Here is a 20046-nt window from a genome sequence, read left to right as displayed (position 1 = left end):
GCGAGTAATCTGTAATCCCAGAACTCAACTGCTTCAGGAGTTAATATGAACACCACCAGGTCTCTTGTTCTTTAGCTCTAATGTTGTGGACAGACTGCTCCTCCAGGTGGGTTTCCTTTCCCTTTATTCTCCGGCTGATAGTGAAACGCACGTTTTTTTAAATATGTAATCCCAATTCAACCAAGCCGTATTAATGTCGCCATTAAGACGCGCGGTTTCTGTTTATTACGGCTTTAACTCAAAGCCATTAATTTGTTGACGCGTTATGTTGATTCGGCCGCACATTACCATCCGCAGAGCGGTGCTGAGATGGAGAGCAACGCGCCGCTCGCTGATTACTGTAGTTCTTCTGGTGGTGTTCTTCGTGTAGGTGGAGGTGTGTGGGAGAGGCTGCGTTCTGAGCATGTGATGAACTCAGCCTCTCCAGAGCCAGTTTGGGAGAACAGTGCTTCACTTCGAGAGCCAACAAGGGAGAGACGTGTGTGCGTGTGTGTGTAGCCGTCCTATGTGTTTTATTGTCTCTTTCCTGTACCGAATGTGATACATTTCTCCATCTGCAGGAATTTAATTAATCACTTTTATTTTTATGGCGCGTGAATTTTTCCATCCCGCGAAAAAACTAGATTTTTGTTTTCATCCACAGAAGGGTGCAGCCATGTTGAAGGATGCAGAAGGAAATAATCATTTGGTTGTATAGAACCTATTCGATATTTAAACTTTTTTTTCAGAGGGTGTTTTTCAGAATGTGCAAGAAGTTTCTACGACATATTTTGGGGCTCGGCCATCATCGTAGTCTGACTTCCTGGTTGTGAAGGGATGTGTTGACATAAGGGCGCGTTCATAGATGGCCAAAAAGTATGACTTCAGTTTGGGTGAAAGGTGACGATATAAATATGTTTACTGATATGTTTACTGTCCAAGTGAAGCATGCAGAGCTTAAATAAAACAGGGCCCAGAACTGAGCCCTGTGGAGCCCCATATGAGATTGTTTGTCATTTAAAGCGCCTCATACAGTGTTTTGAATTCATCAAAACAATATTTTGTGATCCCAAAGATCTCAATTCAACTGTAGAAATATAGATGTATGATATTGGAAGCTGAGAACATGTTGATTTGCATGCTTACAAATTGTTTTAGTGAATAGTTTTTTCTGCGAGAATTCATTTTTTTATTCGATAAGAAAAGGGCCTCGGTGCAAGTGCGTGTGTGTGTGTGTGTGTGTCGGGATGATGATTCATAAGACAAATAGAGAGAATATTTGCTTTAATTTAGACGAATCCTCGGCTGAATTCTCGTGCTCAAAGTGCAGCCTTGAAGGAGCCGTTTGCCTCAGCGTTGGATCTGAAGGCTATTTCCAGACTCCCACTCCTCTGCTCTCAGAGGCTCTCACTCACTCACTCTCTCACACCCTCACTCACTCACTCACTCACACCCTCACTCACTCATTCCTAAGAACCACGCTGAGGGGCAAAGAGATTGTTTGGTTTCTCCATTACTGAAAACAGAAAGACTTCATTTGTGTTTCTTGTTTCTCATGTTTATTAATTGACATTCATTGTATTTGATATTCCACAACCCGCAGCTGTGTGTATACATGTAGAAATGACACTTCAGAGTACACAGAACGACTCTATGGAAAGACTGATATGTAATCTTGGTACAGTGACGTGTATGCATGTACATTATAAGCATAAATACACGTTTCATTCGGTTACGGTCAAGGATGTGACATCATCTTGACTTCGGCCTGGAGGCTTTGGGCAGCGGCCGAATGTTTGAGAGTCATAACCTTCACCGGCAGCGGAGGTCGAAGAAAAGACGTTTTTTCCCAGTTGCATCGTGGTAAAAATATAGAATTCTGCAAACTCGAGTCTCTCAACTGTCTCGGAGTGCAACAGAAATAACTGCAGTACCTTTTTAATATCTATATATTAATATCTATATATTAATATCTAAATATTAATATCTATTTATTCACTACCTGCTGTCAGGAGCATATTTGGTTGTTAAAATGTTAGCATCAAGATCGGTTTAACGCCCGGCACCGGCGGTGAGCTGTCGTGTGACCGGGGCCTCACTCATTCACTCGTTCACTACTTTCTCACTCATTCACTACTTGCTCACTCGTTCACTTCTTGCTCACTCGTTCACTTCTTGCTCACTCGCTCACTCGTTCACTTCTTGCTCACTCGTTCACTCGTTCACTTCTTGCTCACTCATTCACTCATTCACTACTTGCTCACTCGTTCACTTCTTGCTCACTCGTTCACTCGTTCACTACTTGCTCACTTGTTCACTTCTTGCTCACTCGTTCACTTCTTGCTCACTCATTCACTTCTTGCTCACTCGCTCACTCGTTCACTTCTTGCTCACTCGTTCACTCGTTCACTTCTTGCTCACTCATTCACTCGTTCACTACTTGCTCACTCGTTCACTCGTTCACTACTTGCTCACTCATTCACTTCTTGCTCACTCGTTCACTCGTTCACTACTTGCTCACTTGTTCACTTCTTGCTCACTCGTTCACTTCTTGCTCACTCATTCACTTGTTCACTTCTTGCTCACTCGTTCACTTCTTGCTCACTCGTTCACTTCTTGCTCACTACTTGCTCACTCGTTCACTTCTTGCTCACTCGTTCACTCGTTCACTACTTGCTCACTTGTTCACTTCTTGCTCACTTGTTCACGCGTTCACTTCTTGCTCACTCGTTCACTCGTTCACTTCTTGCTCACTCATTCACTCGTTCACTTCTTGCTCACTCGTTCACTTCTTGCTCACTCGTTCACGCGTTCACTTCTTGCTCATTCGCTCACTCGTTCACTTCTTGCTCACTCGTTCACTTCTTGCTCACTCATTCACTCGTTCACTTCTTGCTCACTCGTTCACTTCTTGCTCACTCGTTCACTTCTTGCTCACTCATTCACTCGTTCACTTCTTGCTCACTCGTTCACTTCTTGCTCACTCTTTCACTTCTTGCTCACTCATTCACTCGTTCACTTCTTGCTGACTCGTTCACTTCTTGCTCACTCGTTCACTTCTTGCTCACTCATTCACTCGTTCACTTCTTGCTCACTCGTTCACTTCTTGCTCACTCATTCACTCGTTCACTTCTTGCTCACTCGCTCACTCGTTCACTTCTTGCTCACTCGTTCACTTCTTGCTCACTCATTCACTCGTTCACTTCTTGCTCACTCGTTCATGCGTTCACTTCTTGCTCACTCGCTCACTCGTTCACTTCTTGCTCACTGGTTCACTTCTTGCTCACTCGCTCACTCGTTCACTTCTCGCTCACTCGTTCACTCGCCCTCTCTCCCTCTCACTGCTTTCAGGAGAGATTCTGCGTGGGTTAACTCTTGAGTTTCTGCCATGTGCTTTCCACCCCCTGCTCTCTCTCTCTCACACACACACACACACACACACACACACACACACACACACACACACACACACACACACACACACACACTCACTCACACACACCCTCCCCCACACTTCCCAACATTGCACGAAAAATGTAAGGAGTTAATAGAATGTGTATCTGTCTAACAGAAAGAGAGAGAACTGGAAAGCCCAGTATATAAATATCACTCCGCCAACCGGCAGTGGACGTTGACCCCGCCCACACCGGGAGCTTTAATGGTTCCCGGCACGCCGACCCGGGCTCGGTCGTCATCGGTTCCGATACATTAAAAACATTTCAGTGTTGCGGGGATAGAGCAGCACTTTTGTATCATTTGTTATAAGATGATCTCCCTCTCATTGAAAGCAACACAACCAGCTTGTTTTTCTGCCAACAGATGCAACATGTGATGTGTGTGTGTGTGTGTGTGTGTGCGTGCCCGTCGGTTGCCCCTGTTACTGTTTTCCATTGTTTGTGTGTAGGTGGAGGGACATCAGGGTGTGCGTGGGTGGATGTGAGTACAAATGCCTGCCAGGTGTAGCCATAGGTATACTGGACCGCTCAGCGGCAGCACAGACCCCAACTCAGTTTATTATTTTGCACTATTTCCCCTTTTAAAAATTACTCATGTCCAAAACCCGTCCTTTGAGTTACATGTGAAGCCTTTTACCTATTTCATGTCATTAAAAACATGAATCTGAAGAAAGGAAAGAGATTCTGCTGCTAATGGATGTCCCCGTCATATTTCTTCTCTCTATTTTAACCCAATTGTCATTTTCCTTTTCAGGCCATCACAAATATAAGCTATTCATGCAACTGTCTGCACAACAGTCCGACCATCAGACACAGACACATCTTTGGCTCAAGTTGACATGATGTGTGTGTGTGTGTTCAGGATCATGGCCACTGCCGGCGCCCACATGAACATCCCAGTGGACCTCCGGACCCTGAGGGCGGTGCGAGTGCTGAGGCCTCTCAAACTCGTCTCCGGAATCCCCAGTGAGTCTCTCGCTGACCTCCGATGTGTCTCTTTGAGGTCGAGACAAACCGCCGTAATGATGCAAATAACGAGTGATTATATTCTTTGCGGGGGCATTTTTATGATATTTTATAGTTCGCCGTTTGAGAATATGAATGTCGATGATATTTAAACTGCAGGGATTGTATCAGAGGGGGTCCTGAAGGTAAAGCCAATGCAGAAGAGCCTTACACTTGCATTCTCTCTAATTGCCACCAGGGGGCGACTCCTGTGGTTGCAAAAAGAAGTCGGATTGAATAGAGATCCAAGGGGAAATTCTCACTTGATTTATTACCCCAGTAAACATGAGTTTAAAATTAATTTTTAACACAGCATGATGCTCATTTAGTAAAATATGATCCCATTTAGAGAATAATAGTCCATAAAGCAGGATATGCTTTAGGGCGTGGCTATCTTGTGATTGACAGGTTGCTGCCATGGATTTGTCCACGTTATCGTCTTACATCTTTAACCCTTTAACAGTGTTGCTTTTCAATTCATGAAAGTTCATTTTAACCTTAACTGTCACCTAAAAAGTATTCGCCGTTCAGTTGTAGCTCAACCCTCTCGTGTCACTCCTGGCTTCACAAAGCCAAGATGGCGACGGACAAAATGACAAACACAAGGCTTCATAACATCGGTCCGCCCGCCGATGGCACCGTTGTATTCGCCACATTCAGAAGTTACTGCGGGCAGCAATTTATTTTATTAAAAACCTGTGAAAGACAGCTCAGACGTGTAGAAACATGTTAACACAGGAATACATAATGTTGAAGCCTCCTGAATATGTTCTCTTTAATCTCTTAAAATGAGGAGGACAACCGGCATCGCGGTGATGCTGCAAACTCATGTCAGGAAAAAAAATAGTTTCTCACAAAAGGGGAGGGACTACAGAAAAATACATTAATGTAACGGAAAAATATATATATACTGCGGTGCAGGGCAGGAAAACTACATATTTTTTAAGGGACAATCCAGGGTTATTTAAAAAGAAATTGGGGGCACTTTTTGAGCCTTTTTTCAAAAATAATAAATACACTTATTTAGGTACATGAGTAATTGTCATCAAAATTGCATTAATAAGACTATTAGGCAATAATAAGACTATTAAGCAGTAGTCTATAGACTCAAAGTGTTTATTTTTATTTTTTTCAACAACAAAAAAACAGAAAATCATATTCACTTTTTAATTAACTTATTTCTTTCTTTTTTTATAATTCAAAATTATATTTATTGATTTTTTTGTGTACAGTACAGGCCATATAAATAGGACAGACAAAACAAAGAACCCTATTAAATTATCATAATTATTAGAGGAAATTCTGGGGGCTTTTGTTGTCCGTCTCCTCGCGATATCAGGGGCAACATCATATTTCTTCGGAGCAGTTTTGCCCTTCGCCCCGGTGTATTTCTGACGCTGTTGCGGTGTCATTCTTGAACGGCGTGTTTTTTCCCTCCCTTTGTGAACACTTCAAGGTCTGCAGATTGTGCTGAAGTCCATCATGAAGGCCATGATCCCGCTGCTCCAGATCGGCCTCCTCTTGTTCTTCGCCATCCTCATGTTCGCCATCATCGGTCTGGAGTTCTACAGCGGGAAGCTTCACCAGACCTGCCTGCCGTCCGACGTCATCCTCGGTATGTGCGGACCGACGTCTTCATCGTGAAGTTTCACCCGCTCGGATTAAACAACTATATGACGTCCAACAAATTGATTTGCCTGATGAAATATTTCTGGCTTGACCACCTCGCCATCTGTGGCCACCTCCTGTTTCCGAGTGGCGGCTCTGCTTTTTAAATCGCATTAACCAAAAGCCGTTTAAATTTTTGTTGTTGTCATGCTTTGTTTTTGGATTATTTATAAAAAAATTTACTTTAATAGGTTTACCAGCAGGTGCCCCAAATGTGTGGTTGTGCTCAGTGTCCTCAGAGGGTGTGAACATCTTTGTTTGAGGCTTTTTCTGGATTACAGTAGCAGCGAGCTCAGAGGTATTACAGTTTTTGCCTATTGCTTACACACGTTTTGCTAAATTTGGCTCATTGTGTCAAAACTCTACACACAAGCAAAGAAGACACCACACTGGGAAATAAACCATTCACATCTATGTCAAATTGAAACTCTGCTATCAAAACCTAACAATCCTTTGTCAAAATGTCACTCTGATGACAAAATGATGCCCACTTGCATCATATGAATACACTTTCAGATCAGCAGCAACACACTAGTCTACTTTATTAAAAAAACTGCAGTCTTTTGTTTTCAATGTTTTTATTCAGTTCCATAGAGGGCATCTTTTCACAACAACCAAAAAAATGAAATACTGAATTCAAAATCATTACATTAGTATATTTTACAGTACAGTACATTTAGTTAAATCAAAAATAAAACAAACAATACACGACTGTAAACACAGAAAAACACAATTGTGCGCAAGTGGGCGTATGGATCCTGCCGTCTGTTGGGGTCTGGCCACAGGATCTCATCAACATCACAAGCAATGTCTTCTCTCGCTAAGCATCGGGGGAAATATCCCCTTGTGTGGCGAATCCATCCCTGGATTGACCTCACCTCGATGTCTCCGCAGGCCTGTTCCATTGCCTGCAGGAGAGGCATACGGGCATGTGGTCGGCGGTCATGTTTTTGCTCAGCTTGAATCCAGCCTCGTCAATGTAAATACATTCATGCGGCTGGGCAGCTCCATCCATGTCCAAGATTCTCTGAAACAAAATGTTCTGTAGCTGGCTGATTGGTGTTCAGATTTGTGAGTAAGTGTTTTCAGGTGTGTGTCTATGTCTTTTCAATTCACCAATGTGTGTTGTATTTTGAATAGAGGTGTTTTCCCAATGGTACCCTGAGATTTCATTTTTGAACTAAGTGTCTTATGTATGAAATCGTGTGTAGTGTCTAGGAGCAAGTGTGTTGCAGAAAGGAGCAAGTGTGTTACAGAATTGCAACTAAAGTGCAAAGCAGCGCTTTTGTTGAAGGTATGGTTACACTTTGTTTAAGGTATAGTAACAACAACTTCAAGTTATGTTACTTTGGTTTAAGCATGTGTCTATAGTGTTCAAGCAACGGACAAAAACTGTATTAGAACTGTTGCTGGCTAATTTAGCTTCTGCTTAATTAGTCAACAACTACTCTGTAATCACCGGGCGACGCCACGGCGTTTACTGTCATCGCCCCGCGCGGCTCGGGGACGGATTCAGATCTAATACTCCGGGGAGGAAGCGGAGTTAATAATGTGTAATGGAGAGATGAAAATTCATCCATAAGTAGAGAGAGAAGAAGAGAGAGGTGCTCAGCGTATCCCTCGTTCATTCAGCGGTCCTGAAGCTGTGAGACGCGATCGCCACGGTAACCGCACGCTTCTTGTTTTTCCCCCCCGTGGTTCCCACCCCCCCCCCCAAGACAACGAGACCGTGGACTCGTCCGAGTTGGCGTTCGCCTGCGGCGTGAGGAAGTGCCCGGAGAGCTACGACTGCAACGACACGTGGATCGGACCCAACGACGGCATCACGCAGTTCGACAACATCCTGTTCGCCGTGCTCACCGTGTTCCAGTGCATCACCATGGAGGGCTGGACGGCCGTGCTCTACAACGTGAGCCTCACTCGCCATGACATACCGTTAGAATAAAAACAGAGTCTTCCTCTTGAGCTTTACAATGAATTCACAACACATTCGTCTTAATATTCTTCATAATACTCCCTATTTATCATATCTTTACCTTCGCATTGAAAATGCGGAAGGTTATGTTTTGATCGCCGTGTATTTGTATGCGTGCGTGCGTGTTAGTCGCATAAGTCAAAAAGTATTAAACCGAATCGCATGACATTTGGTGGGATGATTGGTTATTATCCGGGGACCATTTGATTAGATTTTGGGATCGATCGGGTCAAAGGTCAAGGTCAAGGTCATGAAAAGGTCAACATCTTATTTTTACCAATTTTTATCCAATTGGCATGCAACTAATGCCAAAATGTTCATAATTCAATGCCCAGTCTTGTGATATGCGAAGGTATGCGCTCTACCGAGTGCCCGTTCTAGTTCTGTATGTATTCATTTAAAACTTCCTTTATGTACATGTAAAATAATAACAAAATATATTATATTTTATATTTTGTTTCCTATGTATATTTTGTCTTTTAGTTTTAGTATTTAGTCTTGTTTTATTTGTATCTTTTATTTGTATTAATGCTCTAATGTGCACCCGCTGCTGTGATCCTGACATTTCCCCACTGTGGGACGAATAAAGGAATATTTAATCTAATCTAATCTAATGTGCAAATCAAAATAACCTTTTACGACTCCACAATGTGAATTGTTTTTTCCGGTGCTTTCAGACCAACGACGCCTTGGGAATGACGTGGAACTGGATGTACTTCATCCCGCTCATCATCATCGGCTCGTTCTTCGTGCTGAACCTGGTGTTGGGAGTCCTGTCGGGGTGAGCGGGCCTCGATGTCTCTGACCCTGCAGGTGTTTTAAGTTTTCCGTGTTATGCATTGTGTGTGTGTGTGTGTGTGTTTTTTTATGCGTCTCCCTCTTCAGAGAATTTGCCAAAGAGAGGGAGCGGGTGGAGAACAGGCGGGCCTTCATGAAGCTCCGCCGGCAGCAGCAGGTGGAGAGAGACCTGAACGGCTACCGGGCCTGGATAGACAGGGCAGGTACTGGGCCGCAGAACCACGACAACACACACTCGAGTGACGTGGAGGCGTTCACCTCCATTTGGTCATTTGGTTTTATCTTTATCATCCTTTAAGTTTAAAAAAAAGGTTTTAATTTATTTTCTCAGGTGAGAAAATAACCACTAGGACTCCCAATATGTGATCAGTTTATCAAAATAACGCCTATTTGGTCATTTAAGCCAGCGTTGTTCTTTAAGCCATGAGGAGCTGCAGACATTCAATTACATTTTTAATTCAGTGTATTTTGTGTAGCCTCAGAGGGCTTTACAGTCTGTACACATAGACATCCCTGACCTTTGACCTCACATCGGATCAGGAAAAACTCCCCAAAAATAGAAGAAGAAAAAAACTTTCGCAGGGAAAAAAGTGAAGAAACTTGTGTGGACAGTTCTTTTGATTAAATTCAACTTGTGTAAATATATATATATTGTTATAATGTATAATGAATATGGGTTGCAGTCTAGCCATTATGTAAGTAAATAAATAAATTTTATTTTACGTCTCACGGCCAGCAGATCCTCACAAACCCCCAAACTCTTCATACACTGATCAAGTATTGGGAATCTAAATACTTCCTTTTTTCCTGAAAAATCGTAAAATAAAATGCCAGATTTCTTTTTTTAAGTTTAAAGCTGAATTACAGTTTTTTTGTCACACACAGGATGATAAAGCTAAGAAGAGCAGTCGCACTAAGAACCCACAATGACACGTTGTGGTGTGGTGGTGTGGAGGCTTATAGGGGTTATTATGGAGGTCAACACCGGATATTTCAAACAAAAGTTATTCCAAAACGAGGCCCTTTTCTTTTGCAGAAAAAGAGTAAATATGAAAATAAACGAAGAATCGTGGATGAGTTTAAACCTCTCTCACCTCTCTAGTTCCATACAATACATACAAAGTAGAAGATTAGAAATGTATTGATACAATAATCACAATAAGCAGCTAAATGGTCATTCTCTTTAGCAGCTGATTTTGTAAAGCGATCTCTCTGCAACAGTCACACACACACGCACACACACACACACACACACACACACACAGGTGTAACAGAAAATCTACATTGCTCGTCTCCCACGCAAGTGCAGGGTGAGAAAAAAAAAAGATGATACTGACTCACTGACTTAAATTTGTGTGCACACGCATCGGTGTGTGTGTGTGTTTACATGCGTGTGAGAGATATTTGTGTGTGTGTGTATGTGTGTGTGAGAGATATTTGTGTGTGTGTGTATGTGGGTGAGTGTGGGAAGAGAGCGAATTTGCGAGATATGTAAGAGAGAATAAAGCTCCTTCTCTAAAGAAGGTCACAAAGCCGCGTTCACGTGAGTTTGGCCTCAGTTCCCTGTGAATGTTTGAATACACACTGCAAATCTGAATGATGGCTTAATGAAAATAAATACCGTGTGTAACGTTGAATGTTATTATATTACAGAGGAGGTAATGCTGGCGGAGGAGAATAAAAGTTCTGGGAGATCCCCGTTAGATGGTGAGTTTACAGGATTTAGACTAAACCCGCCCGGTAACACACGTCCATCTGTAGTTATGACAGGAACAAAATGTTGACCGTTGTCATTTTTAAATATCGAAACGTGTACTTCCGGTCAGTGGTTTCTCCACCTCTGGACCGCTCGTCATTGTGTGAGCTGCAGGTAGCCATGGCAACAACACTTGTGCTTGATGTAATGTCACCGTGGTCAATAAGAGGAAACTCTGTATGCACAAAGAAAAAGTTAAATCCAGGAATCACATGTCCTCTTGCAGCGGGGAGGAAAAGAGATAAGAATATTATATATGAATAAGAATAATATATATAATATTTTAAACTTTCATTCATGCTCAGTGCATGGATGAAATCCTGCAAATTGCTTTTTCCATTCAGCACTACAACAAGTTTTAAAAGACGAAAGAATTATATAAAAGGCACTTTAAATTAAATGAATAAACTAAACTAATAAGTTATTAAATTGATTAGTGAACCTTGTCCTCAACATTTTAAGAGAGGCAACCTCCTCTTTGAGGATCTTTGATCCCTGAATGAAGACGTAACTGACCGATAAAAAGTAAAAAGACATAACTCATGTAATGTTATGTTTTAAACAAGGTGAATACATTCAATGTACTGTTCCATCCACAGAATCAGTGAAAAAGTGATCAGAAAAGTGCAAAAACTCAGCAACTGACTCTGGAGGAGACATTACATCATTTCTTCGTTCCTTTCATATATCCGGATTTTTATAAAACCTTGCTTTTTTGTGGACCATTTTTAGTGCTGAAGAGAGCGAGCAAGAAGAAGACCGGCGCCCGCCGAGGAGCGCCGGGGGACGAGAAGTACACGGACACGTCCACCGCCAGTGAGACAACTACACTTCCCTTTTCATTGCAGCCTCCTCTTCTTCTTCATCTTCCTGAACGTCTCTTCTCTTCTCTGCCTCTTTCTCTCTCAGACATGTCGCGGTCGAGGATGAACTTCCGCAGCGGCCGGCGAGGCCCCGCCGCCTACATGCGTCGGAAGGAGCGCATGCTGCGCATCTCCATCCGCCGCATGGTGAAGACAGACACCTTCTACCTGATGGTGCTCAGCCTGGTGGCCCTCAACACCATCTGCGTGGCCATCGTCCACCACAACCAGCCCGACTGGCTGACCGTCTTCCTCTGTGGGTTTCTATGATCATGCAGTTATTGCCTCCTTCTCCTTTTACTTACTAGCATGTTGTTCTTCTTGTTCTCACCTCTAGACTATGCAGAGTTTGTTTTCCTGGGGCTGTTTTTGGCTGAGATGTTTTTGAAAATGTACGGTCTGGGCTTCCGGCTCTACTTCCACTCATCTTTCAACTGCTTCGACTGCGGGGTGAGGTCCAAAATCCAAAATATCCTTATTCTGACTCTATATTTTATATATATATATATATATATATATATATATATATAGAATTATTTTTTGAAATAATACAAAATAATATATATATATATATATATTATTTTATTTTATTTATTTATTTGTATTATTATTTATTTTTTCTGGACACTATAACCTGCTGGAAATTCACTTTGGTCACTGCATTGTGTATATATTTTGTTTCCTCTATATATTTAGTGTTTTAGTATTTAGTATTTAGTATTGTTATTGTGTTTTGTGTATTATTTTGATCTTTTATTTCTACTAATGCTGTGATCCTGAAATGTCCCCACTGTGGGACTAATAAAGGAATATCTTCTCTTTTCTTATCTTATCTTACTTTGAAAAGAAAGAAAAATGGAAAGCTTTTTTTATGCCACAGAGAAAGAAAGTGTTAACCTAATTTACTTATGAAGATGATTTTGATTATTCAATTAAGAAGCAAAACCTATTTTCGACACTTAAAAGACATAAATATATAATATATATTTTTATCACACAGCCCTTTCCAACAGGGAATTGAAGCTGTTTTATCCATATTTGCTCCATTAAAAGCCAACCAGACTACCGTATAACAATACTGTGCTACGTAGTTTTAGAAGTTATTAAAACCCACATTGTCATTTACGAAAAAAAGAAAAAAAAGTTTTGCCAATCTGCTGTTCATCAGATTAAAACTACATTGTTTTCTTGTTGTTGCCGCCATGTTTTTCAGGTCATCGTCGGCAGCATCATCGAGGTGGTTTGGAGCTTCTTCAGGCCCGGCATGTCCTTTGGGATCAGCGTCCTGAGGGCCCTGAGACTTTTGAGGATTTTCAAAATCACTAAGTGAGTATATAGGGGAACTAAAAGCTTTGCATTTCACCCCATGTCAGAGAATAAACAACAACAACAACAAAATGTCTGTGAATTCTTCCCGTCAGATACTGGGCCTCTCTCAGGAACCTGGTTGTGTCCCTCATGAGCTCCATGAAGTCCATCATCAGCCTGCTGTTTCTCCTCTTCCTCTTCATCGTGGTGTTCGCTCTGCTGGGCATGCAGCTGTTTGGAGGAAGGTGAGTTCAAAAAATCGTCTTTTTTTAAAAGTTATCGAGGACAACTTTCTCCTCCGTTGCCATTTTAAGCTCCATATCTGATCATGCCGCAGTTTTTAGTTATATGGTATCGCAGCACACCTCCCCCTCCCCCCAACAAAAACTGAACGGCGGGTTCTTCAATGATGAAGAGGAGAGGAAATGACACGTCCGCATGAAAATAGCTCTGCATCCTCCCCCACCTCCTCCGCCTCCTCCTTCTTCTTCCTCCTCCTATTCTTCCTCGTCATATCTGACCCTGCTTCCTCTCTGCCTCCCCTCTAGGTTTATCTTTGAAGATTACACTCCCACCAACTTTGACACGTTTCCAGCTGCCGTCATGACCGTGTTCCAGGTTTGGCTCCCACAGATCCCCTCATTCCTCCATGACACATTGCACCCTGGGTATATTTCTCACCCCAGGCGCAGATTAAACAACTCTGCTCACTCGCTCTCCGCCCCCCTGCCTCCGCTATCATCCCACACACCCCGTGCACACATACGCGCACATGAATATCAGACGAGGGAAAACGTGAACGGAATCCACACAAGATATCCGATGCAAAAAACCCGACCGCGCTGTGAAAAGAGTGTTTTGATCCGGCACGCGTGGTAATTACCTATCCCGCTGCCATTTTTAATACCATATCTCAAACTGGTTTCCAGAGAGAGAACATCCCGTCTTCAGGTATTTTTAGGGGGCGATCAAATACGAGCAATGTAATTATTTCTGTGCGTTCGCCTGCAGATTCTGACTGGGGAGGACTGGAACGAGGTGATGTACGACGGGATCCGCTCGCAGGGCGGCGTGCAGTACGGCATGTGGTCGTCCATCTACTTCATCGTGCTCACCTTGTTCGGAAACTGTATCCTCGTGGACCCTTCAGGAGCACTGGGAAAGTCCTGCGTTCCAGATGTGACCTCATGTTGAAGTATAAAGTCAAATATCAGCAAAATATTCCACAATAAGAACTGATATTGTCATATTTGTTTGGATTGTCGTTGCTGCCGCATACATTTTGAGTTTAATGCTAATTTCACATTCTCCATATGCAACATGACATCATATTTTTGCACGACTGCAACATTTTGGCACGTATTCGCGGTCTCAGATGAGATCGATGCTGCTTTCTGGCGTAAATGAGAAGCCGCTGCCGCTTAGCTTAGTTTAGTTTAGTTTAACGACAGGTTGTTAAATTTAGATTATTTTGCCGAGCAGGGTCCGGTGCGTTTGTTCTTTACCTTCGTGTCCAGACACCCTGCTGAACGTCTTTCTGGCCATCGCTGTGGACAACCTGGCCAACGCACAGGAGCTGACGAAGGTCTGTACTCGGTTTGAGCGCCACATTTATTCACGCGGCGCACACCTTCAGTGATGCACGGGTTATATTGATGCAGTTCTGTATATCTATTAGGACGAAGAGGAGGAGGAGGAGTTCTTCAACCAGAGATATGCCAGAGGCAGAGACGGCCTGATATCTGAGTAAGTTATCGCTCAACCGCTCACAAGATGAGCGCTTGAGGAGGAGCTACTCTCACGGAGAGTCATGCGTGTGGGATTGTTTCTCAGATCAGCTCTCGAAAAATTCAGATTGAGCCTTAAAATTCGTCAAGATTCTTCAAAACTAGTGGACCGACTTAAAGATATCCACACGGATGCTTGTGGGAGATCTGGTGGTGGGCCTGAAAGTGTAAAAACCAATCAGGTGCAGCGAATAAGATACACGCTTCCACAATGCCGTTGATTGAGAACCAGTTGGCGGCTCCTCGGTTGCATGATGAATGCAAAGTCAGAAAAGGCATGTTTAACGCGTTGACGACGTCATTCTGAATGTTTTATATTATTGCCTGATTTAAAGCATGACCCGTAAAACTCCTGCCAGTGGTAACGGGCAGCCATCTTGAAAATGCGGAAGGTTATGTTTTGATCGCCGTGTATTTATTTATTTATTTGTATGCGTGTTACTCGCATAACACAAAAAGTATTAAACCGAATCGCATGAAATTTGGTGGGATGATTGGTTATTATCCGGGGACCATTTGATTAGATTTGGGGATCAATCGGGTCAAAGGTCAAGGTCATGAAAAGGTCAACATCTTCTTTTTACCATAGCACGGTCAATTTTTATCCAATTGGCATGCAACTAATGCCAAAATGTTCATAATTCAATGTCCAATCTTGTGATATGCGAAGGTATGCGCTCTACCGAGTGCCCGTTCTAGTTGTTATTGGGGAGGAAACAGACAAGTGTCCAGGTACGGTGAAACAAAAAGCTCTTTTGACTGAGAAAAAGTCAAACATGGAACTGAGGCTAGAAGACAAAGTGGCACAAAGGGAATTTACAACCGGACTTACAACAGGAACAAATGACAACAATCTGGCAGGTGACAAGGGAAAGAATGGGAGTATATATAAGGAGGGACATCACAGGTGTAGGGCATGAGCAATCAGGGAGGCGGAGGAGTGGCTCGGGACAGGTGAAGGGAATGAGCAATCCGGGAGATAGAGGAGTGGCTGAGGGCAGGTGAAGGGAATTAACAATCAACAGACACTGGGGAGACAGACACAGATGTGTTACAAATTCAGGTGAATAAGAGAAGTTGTTAACTTTTTAATTGCGTCCAAATTAAAGCTTGTTTTGTTGGTAACAAATTTAGAAGTGTTGAACACAATTCATAATGAATTTATGGGAAAGGATGCGGTTAATTGCTGTTAATTGTCTTGATTGCAGAGAACTACCTTCACACTGTCTGGAGGAGCCGTGCAGGTGTTACTGATTGAGGCCTGCTGTACATATTAACTCAATTTAGAGTTGAATATTGTGTCATTGTCAATTAACTGATAGTAACTGTTAATGTTATTCCATGTTCACGTTACGCATATGAGCAATAAGAGAGTTTAATCATTTGTGGCAGCTTTGGTCGACCCGTTATTTGCTATATTTTCATCACTTTGATGGATGATTTAACTGAGTAACAAACATAGATATAAAAATAGATGAACGGTTTATTCCATCCTGACATCAGCTTTTTCAAATCACAATATATTATGTTTTCTGGTCAATCAATAAATAAAAAGTCCGGTTTTATACCCCTCATGCGTGAATTAAATAATTATTTAGTATTTTCTCATTTGGTTAAGAACAAAATTGAAGAAAATAATAATTTAGTAATAATATGTCATGGAATCATATTGTGACTCCATTGAAAGACAATTCAATATTATCTTTAATTTTCACCCAGTCCGACTTGATTCATTCTCTTGGAAAACTCCCAGTGTAATGGTAATTTCTTCCATTTCATACATAAAAGCAGATTATTTGCTGCGGTTCATATTTCCTTCATATTTGTCATCCTAACACACTTTTAATAAAGAAACCGTTCTTAATTAAGAAACAGCCGGTTCTGGTCTGACGGCCTGCGGCGCTTCAGCAGAGCCCTCCAGATATGTTTCAAAAGGATAATATGAAATATTTGGGTTCTTTATGAAAGAGGTTTGCTTTTCCGCATCTGATCCTCAAATATTGAATGTCAGAACTGTTTTAAAACAAAATATATCTAATCGCAGCTGCACCACTAAAATAACTTTTCCAAAAGAAAGGAATGAAAAACAAAAAATTCCCTGGGAATAATGACTTATAGTGTTTTAAGTCTCTGCAAGGTGATTTTTATAACATATATAAATTGTAAAACATGGTGTTGGAGCTATTTATTTTGATATTTGTATTTAGTTTTATTGGAAAGTAATATTGTTTAATCATTTGCTTTCTTTAGGTTATATTTTGATATGTTAGAAGATTTTTCTATTAAATATATTTAGTTTTAGTCTTGGGTCACTGATTGGGTAACACTGGGCTCCTGTGGTTATATGTAGGTGTGGGTAGCTTCAGGACCAGCATGCACCAGGGGGGCCTATGTTATTTTTACCAGCACACGGAAGGCAGTGTCAGCATTTTGTTTGTTCTTTTTGTTTGTTTAGTAAATAAATTATAAGAATAATGAGTTTTATTTGAGTTATTTGGACAAATAGCCTCTACACCGTGGCTAAAACATGACAAATCCCTGGTCAAATTATAGTGGATCCTTTTTAAACTCCCTGAAATCATTTAATAAATCCAAAACACATAACCTGTTCTTTTGTGAAACATGTTACAGACTGCATTACAGACCAAGGAAATACACAATAAAGACACTATTGAACTAAAAGACACATATAACCACCTCCGTGTGCTGGCAGGTAACGGACACTGAATGTCTCATTTGTTCGTGACATATTTTAATGTCGGTCCTGTTCGTGCTGCAGCCATCGAGACGCTGACTCGGCACGTTGTCTCGTTTTATGCCTGTCGTGTGGCGCCGAACCAAAATGTGGTGTTTTCTGACATTGTGACATGCTTTCCAATCAATTTGACCCTTAAACATTCACTTAATAAAATATTTAATGTTAAGAGGCGTGAAGCTGAACGCTCGCTCGACGCTATAAATGTCAGAGAGGATTTCAGTCCATCTGCACTTTGCAGATTTCCCGTTTACACATTTTGTTCGGCGTCACGACAAATGTTCCGTGTATGTTGTAACACACTAATGTCTTGTTTTCAAATAATCATTCATTGATTACATGGACGACAAAAGAATCTGAATACCAGTAAGTACGTATAATTGTATGCATCTCTGTCTCACAGAATTCCTCCCTTGAGTTTTCCCTCTACTCAATTACTAATTATTGATTTATTTCTACACTCCTGCACTTTACCTCTTGTGTTCCTGTGGGTTTTGTTCTTTTTACCTCTCGGCTGTTTTAATTTGACATTTCTTTGGGATGCATTTGTATGTTTTAGCTTGAAGTATTTTGCATATTTTTTACGTGGGAATTTTTGTATACGTTTAACTAACATTAATTCACAGAAAAGGTCCGTCCTTTTCTTGATACTTTTACTTTATTTATTTGAATATTCTTTTATACAACTGGTCTGCTAGATGGACACACGTCTTGATGTTTACTCGTCAACAATTCCTTAAATCTAGGCTGGTTTCTGCCGCATGCTGACATGCACTTCATTGTGGTCCTCAGCGGGAGGAGGAGGCCCTACCTGTACAGGAAACGAGCCATCCACCGAGGCCGGCCCAACTTCCCGGAGGAGCCCGATGACAAGATGGCGGCCGCGGACGAACCGCCGCCCAAGGGCCCCAACGCCTTCGTCAGCCGGCGCGAGAGGAGGAGGAAGGTGCACATGTCGGTGTGGGAGCAGAGAGCCAACCAGCTGCGCAAACGCCGGCAGATGGCCAGCAGAGAGGAGCTGATCGCCAGCCCTCCGGAGGACGGCGCCGAAACTCCCGCCCTCGGCCCGGAGGGCGGCCCGGCTCACCCGCCGGAGTCCTCCGCGGCCGGGGGGGCCCCCCTCTCCGAGGCCTCGACTTCGGTCGCCGTCCCCATCCCCGAGGGGACCGAGCCTCTGGTGAACCTGAGCGAGGAGAAACCGGGAGGAGGAGCCAACCACCGGGCCCTGTGCAGGGGCCGCCACAGGATGGCCCGCAAGTTCAGACCGGGTCAGGGGCCGGACGACGGAGGGGCCCGACACAGGCGGCACCGGCACCGCGACGCCCGCGCCGAAGCCAAGAGTCTGGACTACGCGGAGTCGCCGCACGAGGCGCCGCTCGTCAGGCGGTCGCACAGCCAGGAGAGGGAGGAGGAGGAGAGGGAGGAGAAGGACCACAAAGAGGAGGAGAAGAAGAAAGAGGAGGCGGAAGGAGGAGCAGCGCCAGAGGACGGCGGAGCGGGCATCGTCAACCCGTATGCAGAAGTAGGGGACGACTGTCAAAGGTAAGACCGGAGGCCATTTGAACTGGACATTTGCTTTTCTTCCACAAGACGCCATGTTCTCTTCATGTTCTCACTCGCACTCACGTTCCCATCGTGGAACAAGTTAATGAGCTGAAAAGATATCATAGAGATGGGACCGCATCCAAGTTCTATTCTCATCCTCACAGTAGTTCAGTTTGATTAAATGAAGCTTCAGTCTGGATTTTGACAAATGAAAGTGCATCTTCACCAAAGTTTCTGTCTTTTCAGTTGTTTTCTCCTCAAACAAAAGAGTGTAGCTTTGGTTCTGTGTCACTGCTGAGGCCTCGTGTCGCTTCGTGGGAATTCAATGTTCATGTTCATCGGGACAAATTAAAACGTTGAACTGATATCTCGTCAATCCACTCAAGAGAGTCACTTGAGACGGACCGATGGACTCTTCCATCGAGACGAGCAGCGCTTCAGATGAAATGATTGTTCTCCAGATCATGAAACAAACACACAAGAGTTACTTTGCCCAATTCTTCCTCCAGGACAAATGTCCTCAACTAAACGTGGCTGATATCTCCTCTTTCACGCTCCAGAGACATCCCCGACCCTCCTCAGTGTGAGCAGCTGCTGGGGGACGACCACGACGTCCCGGCGGAGGAAGGGGAGTTCACCGCGAGGGCCGCGGAGCCTCCGAGCCGCTCCGTCTCCGTCCGACGAGACGCGTCCAACGCGGCGGGAAGCGTGTCCATCGAGATGTCCGCGCAGCCGCTGCTGGAGCTCATGCTCGTGACAGGTAGCTCCTCCCTCGTGACAGGTAGCTCCTCCCTCGTGACAGGTAGCTCCTCGTGACAGGTAGCTCCTCCCTCATGACAGGTAGCTCCTCCCTCGTGACAGGTAGCTCCTCGTGACAGGTAGCTCCTCATGACAGGTAGCTCCTCCCTCATGACAGGTAGCTCCTCGTGACAGGTAGCTCCTCCCTCATGACAGGTAGCTCCTCGTGACAGGTAGCTCCTCGTGACAGGTAGCTCCTCATGACAGGTAGCTCCTCGTGACAGGTAGCTCCTCCCTCATGACAGGTAGCTCCTCGTGACAGGTAGCTCCTCATGACAGGTAGCTCCTCGTGACAGGTAGCTCCTCATGACAGGTAGCTCCTCGTGACAGGTAGCTCCTCGTGACAGGTAGCTC

At 43.4% G+C, this 20046-nt stretch overlaps 1 protein-coding gene across 1 annotated transcript in view; it reads left to right on the top strand.

Moving 5' to 3' along the window:
- Positions 1 to 20046, top strand: part of LOC130197634 (voltage-dependent R-type calcium channel subunit alpha-1E-like) — a 53179-nt gene that overhangs the window by 10825 nt on the left and 22308 nt on the right. Inside the window, exons 4-20 of the mRNA XM_056420399.1 lie at positions 4297 to 4400; positions 5896 to 6054; positions 7826 to 8016; positions 8760 to 8863; positions 8968 to 9083; positions 10534 to 10587; positions 11369 to 11452; positions 11546 to 11755; positions 11837 to 11949; positions 12713 to 12825; positions 12921 to 13052; positions 13356 to 13425; positions 13819 to 13936; positions 14325 to 14392; positions 14486 to 14553; positions 18142 to 18891; positions 19455 to 19654. Coding sequence (XP_056276374.1) covers positions 4297 to 4400; positions 5896 to 6054; positions 7826 to 8016; positions 8760 to 8863; positions 8968 to 9083; positions 10534 to 10587; positions 11369 to 11452; positions 11546 to 11755; positions 11837 to 11949; positions 12713 to 12825; positions 12921 to 13052; positions 13356 to 13425; positions 13819 to 13936; positions 14325 to 14392; positions 14486 to 14553; positions 18142 to 18891; positions 19455 to 19654 — 2654 coding nt within the window. The remainder of the gene's footprint in view (positions 1 to 4296; positions 4401 to 5895; positions 6055 to 7825; positions 8017 to 8759; positions 8864 to 8967; positions 9084 to 10533; positions 10588 to 11368; positions 11453 to 11545; positions 11756 to 11836; positions 11950 to 12712; positions 12826 to 12920; positions 13053 to 13355; positions 13426 to 13818; positions 13937 to 14324; positions 14393 to 14485; positions 14554 to 18141; positions 18892 to 19454; positions 19655 to 20046) is intronic.

Source organism: Pseudoliparis swirei, chromosome 8, assembly GCF_029220125.1.
Source record: "Pseudoliparis swirei isolate HS2019 ecotype Mariana Trench chromosome 8, NWPU_hadal_v1, whole genome shotgun sequence".
Classification (NCBI taxonomy): Eukaryota; Metazoa; Chordata; class Actinopteri; order Perciformes; family Liparidae; genus Pseudoliparis; species Pseudoliparis swirei.
This window is presented reverse-complemented; position numbering and strand designations above follow the sequence as displayed.